This window comes from Lathyrus oleraceus, chromosome 2, assembly GCF_024323335.1.
Source record: "Lathyrus oleraceus cultivar Zhongwan6 chromosome 2, CAAS_Psat_ZW6_1.0, whole genome shotgun sequence".
In the NCBI taxonomy this organism is placed as follows: domain Eukaryota; kingdom Viridiplantae; phylum Streptophyta; class Magnoliopsida; order Fabales; family Fabaceae; genus Lathyrus; species Lathyrus oleraceus.
In genome coordinates this window covers 65554232-65565076 of record NC_066580.1, presented here as the reverse complement: position 1 = coordinate 65565076, position 10845 = coordinate 65554232, and the positions used below count along the sequence as shown (strand labels likewise).

General features: G+C 33.0%; 1 protein-coding gene across 1 annotated transcript; it reads left to right on the top strand.

Moving 5' to 3' along the window:
* The first annotated feature begins 846 nt into the window (after positions 1-846).
* Positions 847-2006, top strand: LOC127121120 (LOB domain-containing protein 12). The gene is made up of 2 exons (XM_051051713.1): positions 847-1033; positions 1632-2006. The coding sequence occupies exons 1-2, from the start codon at positions 878-880 to the stop codon at positions 2004-2006; spliced, it is 531 nt and encodes a 176-aa protein (XP_050907670.1). The 5' UTR covers positions 847-877.
* Positions 2007-10845: the final 8839 nt, after the last annotated feature.

Sequence of the window (10845 nt, the reverse complement as noted above, 5' to 3'; positions counted from 1 at the left end):
TTTGTAAGAGAGATTTTGATGTGAATATTAAAAAATTCTAAATATAGTGGTGTACTTTTTGCACTTTCATTTCTCAACAAGTTACATAAACAGAAAATCGCTTTAGACAAATTACATTATCAGAAATTAACATTGAAGAAAAAAATTCAACAAATCCTAATTCATCCATTCCCCTCTTAGATTGGATCTAATACTTACATTTAATTTCAAATAAATTTTATACATTTTTAGTGTTTTATAAATAATGAAATACTATTTAATTTTGTATACATGGTAATATATTAGATAGCGCTAACAATAAATTAATCATTAAAATATTTTTAAAATATGAAAACTCATAAAGAATATTGTAATTTATGAAAAAAATTAAACTTTTTGAATTTGTTTTGTCATTATAATCATGTTCAATTTTAAAATTCATAATTTTTTATAATCAAAATGTATAGATTATTTTAATCCCATTAACAAATGTATCTAGATCTGCCACTGAATTAGAGCATAGGAAATCACATTTGAGAACAAGTTGAACAATTTATTCCCCCTAAAACGTTTAGTGAGAATTAAAGTGCATGATCATATACTATATCCTAGTAATTAACATGTGAATACTTTGAAGAAAAATAAATTATCCTTAAAAAAGGAAACAAATGAAATCAAATATTTTTAATCCTATGTTATCTTTATACTTGTGGTCATTAATAATGTCAAAATTAAAATCCATAATGATTTGATTTAAAATATTTTATTTTATTATGACTTAAAGTCTCACATTGATTAACCATTATAAATACACAACAACACTCCCACTCTTAGTCTCATTATGCTCTACTCTTTTGTTTTGTCTTCTAATAACTTCTCTGTTTTTGAAGAAAAAAAAATGGGTGGAAATTCACCATGTGCTTCATGCAAGCTTCTGAGACGAAGATGCGCAAAAGATTGCACCTTTGCTCCTTATTTTCCTTCTCATGAACCCCAAAAGTTTGCCATAGTTCACAAGGTTTTCGGAGCTAGCAACGTTAGCAAAATGTTACAGGTACCTCGTACTCTGTTTTTTTTTGTTCTATTCTATTTTACTTTCTTTGATGATTAAAGCGCTTGCAAAAACAACCTTAATCAATCATGTGCCTGATCAAATAAGCCAAGATTAGTTCTTCATTTTTGTAAGTTGAATAGTTTGTGAATCAAATGTTTGACCTTAAAAAAACAAAAACAAGAATCTAAAGATTTATTTCGACATATTCTATGTTCTTGTTCTAAAACTTCCTCAAACAAAGAAACATAAAAATAGAAACTTTATGAATTTATTGTTCTTTTTCTTTTTTTTATTACATTATTAAATTTGTTAGTATTAATTAGACTCACAAATACTAAAATTGTAAAACTTAATATTTTGTCTTAGAATTCAAACTCAAAACCTATACACACTTTACAAATTAGTATTTTTATTATTTATTACTCTTTTTTAATATTTTTTTTATGATTACTATTAAATTTTTTTAGAGTGAATTCAACTGACAAATACTAAAATTATAAAATTTAGTATTTTGTCTAAATTCGAACTCAGAACGTCTAGATGATCAGTCTTAAGTTATAAGAGTTTGTTACGTCTTTTTCTAATACATTTTCCTCAGGAGCTTCCAATTCATCAAAGAGCAGATGCAGTGAGTAGTTTAGTCTATGAAGCAAATGCAAGAGTGAGAGATCCAGTTTATGGCTGTGTTGGAGCAATATCCTATTTACAAAACCAAGTTTCTGAGCTTCAAATGCAGCTTGCAGTTGCACAAGCTGAGATTCTCTGCATCCAGATGCAAAATGAGCAAGTGATTATTCCAAATCCAGAAATTAATCAAGATCAGAAAAACTACTTTACTCAAGATGAACTCACTCAGTTTCTTAATTATGGTTCTTCTTCTAGTAATAATAATAATAATAATAATAATAATAATAATGTAGTTTATGATTCTCTTAAGAGAGATAACATTTATGGACATGATATGGTTTCTTGAATTTAATTTGGTCACGTGGTTTGGGTTTTTTTAATTTGAGTATTGTTATCTTTTGGTTTTTTTTAATGTTTATGCAAATTCTGTTTCTATTGTTAATTGTTATGTATGAAAAGTTTCTATGCTGTTTTTTTTTTTAATATTTGTTAAGTGTTTGATGTGTGAAGGTATTTTTAGGGTCAACTCTAGCATGTGATTTAGGAGCACTAAAATAATGATGTGTTTTCTTAATTGGTACCTATGATTATAAACAAATAATTAGGGTATTACTATGGTATGATTAATTTCATGGGTGTATTCGATTAGATCTAAAAATGTTTAGTTATGAGTTTGATATTTTCTTTTTAAGTATAAGTCGGTATTCTTTATAAGTATAGTGTAGAGATTAAAAATAAACTTTTTTATTATTAAAATTATACTACTGCAATAATTTGGGTGATTTGATTTGATGGAACATGAGTTTGATTTTAGTTTTTGTAAATAAAGTATTAAAAACTAAACTATTGTTTATAGAGTGTTTATTTTATTTCTATTGAGCACCAATATCCATATTTAATATTATATGGTATTGAAATGCGCTGTTAAAAATTGCTTCAAATAACACAACTAATGCAAACATTCTAATAGTTATACATTAGAAAAAGAATCACAATCTCATATGATGTAGTCTTGGAAGACAAATTTTAAACAACGATTGAATAATTGTTAATTATGAAAAGTAAAATAAAATGTTTAGGGGGTGTCAATTTTATGAAGAGTGGTGGGAAAAGAAAAGGGAAAATAGAAAGTTGAAAATTATGTCTAATTGCCTTTATGCATAAAAGTTGAATTATGCGATTAACCACATTAAGTATATATTCTACACACCAAATCTCAATTAAAGTGAATGATAAGCACAAGAAAATGTTCTATGAGTTCAAAAAATAGTTATTTCCTTATATAAAAGTTAACTTTTCCAGAAAAAAGATATCAAAATAATTTGGTGAATATACATTTTAGGCTCGTTTTTTTTTAAATAAAAAACAGTGAATGGTTGATAAGTTAGTTTTTAATGGGTTAATTTATAGCTTATGAAATGACATAAACATATCTGTTTAATTAATATTTATTTTTGTTTAAAATTAAGATATAAAATTGAGAGAAAAAAATAAGTAAAAAGTATAAGCTAATTGAATTGGTTTATAAGCCACAATTGATTTTTTATTTTATTTTTTATTAATATATAAACTTTAAACTTGTCCTTACGATGGTCAAGGGCGTGGCAGTATTATAAAAAATTAATTTGAGTTTTTTTTTTCTTTCTCCAAGTGGTTTTTAGTTTTAAGAATTTAAAAGTATTTAAAAGTGAAAAATATATTTTAGATTTGAGGAAATAATTGATAGACTTCCTTTGATAGTTTTTTTTCCATAAAAAAATACATCAACTACGTATATAAAAATTAAAATTTACACTTATGAAATTTAGATTTTTTTCATTTTTTTCTTCGTAATTCCTCTCCTTTCCTCTATTTCTCTCTTAATCTCATTCTTTATTATAAAATCATGTTTGCTTAAGTGAGAGATAGAGAGGAAGGAGAGAAATGGAGAGAAAAATAAGAGAAGAGGAACCAAAGTCTACCATTACAAATGATAAATAAATTTGCTAATCATCTCAATCACTTACAAATGTTCCCCTTAACAATTCAATACAAACAACCTAGTGTTAAGATAATCTTATCACTAAAATACATTTTTTCTCTCTCCAAAACCTCGTTGTTGGATGCGCCTCAACACACACATTTTGTTCGGATTGTCCCTCGCATAAGTTAAAACCACACACTAGCATTTATCTCTCCAATGACATCCATATTAGTTCCACTTGATTCATATCTTGTCGCTCTCCCTGTTATAAAATAGTTTTGGCACTTTCCAAGTGTATTTGGTGTTTTTCCGTTTTTTTTCCTGCATTCATATATTTTCTATTATTCATCTATTATCTTCTAAAATGTATTTTGATTCATATCCATAAAAAAATATTACTACAAATAATATATTTTATAACAAAGTTTTCACTTTAACAAATAAATTAACGAGGTATAATTTCTGAATGCGCAACATTTTATTTAAAAAAAAACAAATATCATACATTCCCTCGGTTGAAGTAGATGACCGAATAAAAAACTAATTCAAGGAAAATGTTTCGAATCCCAACAACTACAGTTTATATTTTTATTTCTTTAAAAGTGAGTCATTTTTTTAATTTTAAAATTAAATGATATATTCCTTTGGTTTCATTACTAACAGAGGATTTAGATACTCAGATTTAACTATAAAAGCATTTGTTTAATAAGTTGTACCCTAAATCTAACTCATCTACGGCCGTTCCAAACTCGTAAACATCATTATTGGGGATGAATTGCAATATTGAATTTTTTTCAAGTTTTCTTAATTAGTTAATAAATCTTTCAAGGTTATGTTTTGTTGTTCTTTCATACACCAACCTTGAAGAAAATATTTTTATGTTCTTGCAATCTATCACATAATTGTATTGTTGTTGTTGTTTTCACCTTTTGCAGCACCATTGTTATTTTTGGGAATAACTTCCCAATATTGTCAATAATTTTTTTTTAAAAATTTATTGCTTTTCTCGCCTAATGATATTGAGAAATTATCATACTATAATATATTGCAAGTAATGTTGTTGTTTCACAAAACAAGATCTTGAAAATTTTGTTTTGAATATAGTCATTTGTTTGAATATTGTAACACACAAAGAAATTGTTGAATGATAAAAAATTAAAAAAGAAAAAATAAATATTACTTTCAATTTTTTTTCCGTTCACCATTTTATTTTTTACAATAGAAGTAATCTATTACCTCGGTGAATTTAGACACCGAGGCGGAAAAATCCCTATTTTATTTTAGTTTTTATTTTATAAAGAAAAAACCTTTTACCTCAATTTTACTTAAGAATCGAGAGGAAAGGTAACCCATTTTTGTTTATAGGGACTAAGTGGAAATGTAAAATAACACAAAAAAAATTATAGTGTTATTTTGGATCACATGAACTCAAAATAGGAACTAAGTGGTCGCGTGAACCCCAAATTTTCCGTCCATTTATAAAGTAACAATGCTTAAGATATTATCAACATATCAATCCACAAGAAACTCTCTACATCCAATCAGAACACAAACACCACAACTATATATCTTAGATGCTACAGTGTGAAACTCAAACGTTGATAATGAAAGCATTTCTAATGAAAACAATAAAACTTAAAGAAGTTTGGAAACAATCTTTGGGATATAGTTGTCGCATCACGCGAAAAACCGGCGGGAAAACAAGAACAACAGAGCCGCCACCGTGCGTTATTTATCCCAAAAGAGGGAAAGGAAACGCTCAGAGTAAACCTAGGAAAAGACGTGGTCTCGCGACCAAAGAGAATGGGTTCGGGAGTCGGTTATGCGAAGGGAAGGTATTAGCACCCCTACGCATCCGTAGTACTCTACGGGATCCACGCACAAAAGGAAGGAATATTGGTTGCTAAACACTGCTCATAAACACACACACACTGGCTGAAAGAGACACAAGAAACTGACTGAAACTGACTCGGCAGGATATCGCATCCTGGGCCTACTTAGTCTATCAGGCATAGACATCAGAGTCGAAGTAGTTCGGACTGGGGAAACGACACATGCTCGCTAGGATATCGCATCCTATGCATACGTATCTTCTTGGACGAGAGAAGAATCAGAGCATTCGTAGCTCGGCTAGCACGCACACAAACAAAACACAGGCAAAGGCAAACGTGGAGCCTGAATGCCAATCACTAGACTTATATCAGCATCCGAACCAAAACACACACAAAGAGGCAAACGTGGAGCCTGAATGCCAATAGCTGGGCTTACATCAGCATCCGAACCAAAACACGCACACTGGAACCTAACTGCCACTCGATGGACTTACATCAGCTTCCAAGCACACAACAACACAACAAGTTAATAGGGAGTCGGGGACTCGAGCCTATAACTGTCAAGCACACACACAAAAGAAAAGAAAAGGCGCCCGGAGAGATCAGCTCAATCTCCTGCCTACATACTTCATCTGGTATGAAGATCAGGGCGATGTAGTTCCCCTACGCAGGGATAAAGGACTAGCCTAACCAGATAACAGAGGGAGACACAACTAGGGAGACTACGACTCGAGCCTAGATGTTATCATGCAAATTCATCCCTAAGTTAAGGTTTCTAGCTAACTGGCACAGGGAGCCAGCCTATCCTAAACATGACTTGCACAGGAAGCAAGCCACACACACACTTAACTTGCACAGGAAGCAAGCCAAGCAAAACCTACTTGCACAGGAAGCAAGCCTAAACTAAACCTAACTTGCACAGGAAGCAAGTCAAACAATCCTAACTTGCACAGGAAGCAAGTCAAACAATCCTAACTTGCACAGGAAGCAAGTCAAACAATCCTAACTTGCACAGGAAGCAAGTCAAACAATCCTAACTTGCACAGATAGCACACACTATACACAAGCAAGTGGCTCAAACAAGGGTTAGGTTTTAGTTGAGGGGTCATATCAACCTCAACAAACAAACCTCTGGAACTGGGTGAGTGTTGCTCTTAACCTTGCCATTGAGAGACTAAGGTGAAGCAGATGAAAGGTGAGTGAAGATAAGACTTCACAGCTCTTATCCCTGGCCTGGGAGAGCTTAAGACAAGAATGTGTGGGTTCAGAAAGTGGGAACCCTTCTACACATTTAAAACTGACTCAACTGTACAATTGTACAAGATCTTGGGTTTGTATCTGCAATGCATCAACACAGTGGTGCGAGCAAAACAGAAGACACACTGAATAGCAGGGGATAGGTTGCATATCCCTTGGGTTCTGCCAATTGCCTCTTCACTTAGGAGGACTTTGACTCTATGCAAGGACAAAATTAAACATCCACAAACATTGCCTCTTAAGGAGGACTTCAGACAGTTGCCTGGCCAAGTAACAGGCCAGGTCTTCCAGACTACATGAAGATTAGAAGCATACCTCAATGCAAATTGCTTATACAAGCAAAGCAAAGCAACAAGTTCACAAGGAACTAAGCAACTAAAAGCACCTGAAACAGTCAAACAGATGTTAGTATGTAACTTCAAAACAAAGCAAATGAAACAGAGATCAACAGTTAATCAGGAGCAAATGGATGTGCAAGGCACAAAGCTTAAGGCATGTGAGCCAAGCCACCTACAAAACAAACAAGTTAGACAATGATATTTGAGCAAGCTCAATCAAAAAGAATTGGTCTCATTGGTCATTTGTTGGTTAACCTGAAAACATGAGCTCAAAAGTGAGTAACAGGACCACTAGGACAAGCCTAGGGTCAAAAGAGAATGAAAAAGTCAAAACAGCAAAGGATGAGTATCCAAAATCATGTTCAAACATTCAAGAAGCAAAACCAATTGGGTTCATGTTCATATCAATCATCATCATCATTTCATGAACAAATTAGGTCAGAGCATGGCATTTAGAAGCTCATAGAAGTCAACAGCAAGACTTAACTCAAAAGCAATCTTAAACATTTCCAAAAATCACCAAATAAATCATGATCAATCACAACCCACAGCATGGTAAGCATGTCAAATTTCATCTCATTTGGACAAGTGGAAGGCAGTCAATGAAAATCAGAAAGTCAAAGCAATTTTGAACATGCTCAAAGAAGTCAACCAAACATGCATCAACTTAGAAAAATCATAAATCAGAGATGGCATATGATAAATGAATGGGACTAAAACCATGGCAAAGATTGGGATGTCTAGTTATCTCATGTAAAATTTCAAGTCCATCTAATAAAGTATGAGAATTTCACAAATGAAATGGGAACAAGTGTCACAAAAAGTCAACATATGACCAGGCAGGGGAGAAAATCTCAAACAATTAGGAAATGCCACAAATAATTCCAAGAAAATTCACATGTAAACTAGACATACAAAAGTAGGTTCATGCAAAAAATCAGATCAATTGGAGGTCAAGAAGTATGGATACAAAAATCATGAAGTTGGACATCAATGGTGTGACACAAATTGTCACACCCTAATTCAAAAAATCATAACTCACAAACCACAAATGATAAATTCACAAACTCTATACCAAAATCACCATGAGTGTGTCTAGTTTAAGCACAAAAAATTTGGGAGCCATTGGATACATTCTCATCATTTCACAATTGTTTTGGCAAAAGGTACAAAATATGCATACATGTCACAAACCAATATGCCAAACAAAAACCAATGATCACAAAATTCTGGAAAAAATATGATAAAAAAGTAGAGGTCATAAGGAAGACAATGCAAAAAGCCCCATGATTTTTGGTTAAAATTGGACAAGTTATGATTTTTGGAAGTTTGAGTGATTAAGTGAAATAATAATGAAAAAATAACATGGTTCAATGTGTCACATGCCACGCTGAGTGGCATTTTTGTAATTCCCTGGAAAAGTAAGTGAAACGCTGCGTTTAGGGGGCTGAAAAGAAATAATCTGATTGGCTGTTGGCCACGCAACAGTGAACAAAACGCCATGCATACGTGAAACATGAGAAAAATCTGGAAAATGCATTTTGAAGCTAGGGTTTCGTGTACAGTAAGCTTGTTCATCTCTTCCAAAAATCGTGGAAAATGGATTGGCTCAAAAACAGCAATTGATTATACCATTGTGATCATCAAACAACATACAACCTAAATCTATCATTGGTTTTCATTAAATCGAGCTGGGCAAAAAGAAACATGCAAAACAAGTTTGGATCACCAATATTCAATTCAACATAACTTGCTACACACTAAACCATTCTTAAAACTAAAACCACTGTTGAGCTCAGCATAAAAGGACCTTTCCAAAGCATGTATCAATTTTAATAAACAAGGAAGTCGAATTTTTACCAAAGTGGAAAGGCAGATGAGATGCAATGGCTGTTTGATGCTTTTGGCCTGAAACAGATGTCCCTTAAGGTCCCAAATGATGAATGATGAAGGTCCTTTGGCTTGTGGATGCTTGGTTTTTTTCTCAAAATCCCAACTGAACAGGGCAATGTTGAATGTGATGCTGGAGATGCTTTCAATGCTTGACAGGTATCCAAATAGCTTCAAAGGGTCCAAGGCAAGCTGTTTGACACCTTACTTGAACTTGAATCAAGCTGGTAATGAAGATGGCCACTGAACTGGTTTTGCTTGATTTTTGAGAATGGTGATGTTTTTGATTTTCAAACAGTGAGCAATGGAGGTTTGAGACAGCTTCAATATACCCTATGGACCATGACAAACTAATTTGCTAAGCTTGGAATGACCTGAGAATGAAAGTAGCTTTGAAAATGCAAATTTGACACAATGTGACAAGTTGAAAAGTGATTTTGAGTTCTTGATGTTTTCTGCAGGTTTTGAGGCTTTGGACATTTGCTATGTGATATTTGAGATGTGTTTGCAATGCTCTTTTGATCAACAAATGCTTAGAACAAGAGCTGTCATGTTTTGGCTATTTTGTGGCTTTTTTGAATGAAATGTGAAAATGAGATTAAAGGCTCTTTTGCTGGTTTTTGACAGTGCTTCAGCAGGCTTATGTGTATTGGAACAAAAGAAAAAAACAAGGCAAGTTCTATGAGGATTCTTAGCAAATATTCAAAATGGAGCCAAAATGAGAGAGAGTGAGGATTTTAGCATGAGTGAGTTCTGTGTGCCGTCTCCTGGCTTGTGGCTGCTATTGGTTTCTCATGACAGAAAATGAGGTTCACAATCACTGTTTTGTGGTACTAGGCATGGCCCATGGATATGTGAGATGTGGTGGTTGCATTTGTACTTTCTTCCCAATTTCAAGCAAGCAAGGAATGGCTTTTCTTTTGCTGTTGGTTTTAGGCTGCAACTTGTGTTCACCATGACAGAAAATGATGTTAAAATTCTGCTATGAGAGGTACCAAGCATGGCCCATGGAATGGTGGGATAGATTTGGTGAAAAAAAGTGTACTTGTGGCCAATTTTCAAGCAAGTTAAGCATGACCATGTGTACTGCATAATTTGACTTGGCAAACATATTTAAAACCATATTTCTGAACTATTTTAATTGGCCAAATGGTTTAAAGATGATTAAATCAAAAAGTCAACTCTTGGTCAAACTTGAATTTCACATATGCTAGGTTCAAAAATGCCATTTTGATTGGCAATGTTTTGGCTCATGAACTTTATATTTTTGGAAAGAGGGGATCAAATGTGACTTGTAGGAAAAAACCCCACCCAAATTGGCCAAATGGTTTGGGAGATATGGCCTTTTGAAGTTCAAGAATTTCTGAAATCGATTCGATCATAACTTGCCAACCACACATGGGAATTAAGAGTTCTTGGACTTTTTGGAAATGGGAGAACAAGATCTTCAACTTTCATGTTGGGCAAAAATTCATTTGGAGCTTGTATCATGATGTAATTTTGAGGATCAAGACTTTCCATTTTTAGTAAGTTTTAGTTACAGGTCCAGTTTCCATTTTTGGAAATTTCTGATCTGGCTTCAAATTCTTCCATGATGGTGTTTGACATGATATATGAAGACTATTTGGACATGAATAAGATCTCCCAAACCATTTCCCATTATCAAATCACTGATTAAATGAACAGTTTGACCAACAGTTGACTTTTCTAGGGTTTTGGATGACTGAACCTCTTCTGATGAATTCCAAACCCTAATTCCTTGAGACCTTGACTTCAAATGATGTCCCAAGTTGTATGGACTCTTGATTGTTGATCATGGTGCCCAAATTCCACAAGAATGGCCACCATCCACTGCTTTGACTGACTGTTGACCGTCTTTGACTTTCTAGGGTTTTTGACTGTCTG

What these genes read in the sequence shown, in the direction of transcription:
- LOC127121120 (XM_051051713.1), top strand. Translation starts at nt 878, where the DNA reads ATGGGTGGAAATTCACCATGTGCTTCATGCAAGCTTCTGAGACGAAGA. An exon ending in ACGTTAGCAAAATGTTACAG is followed by an intron (nt 1,034 to 1,631) that starts GTACCTCGTACT and finishes CATTTTCCTCAG; the next exon opens with GAGCTTCCAATTCATCAAAG.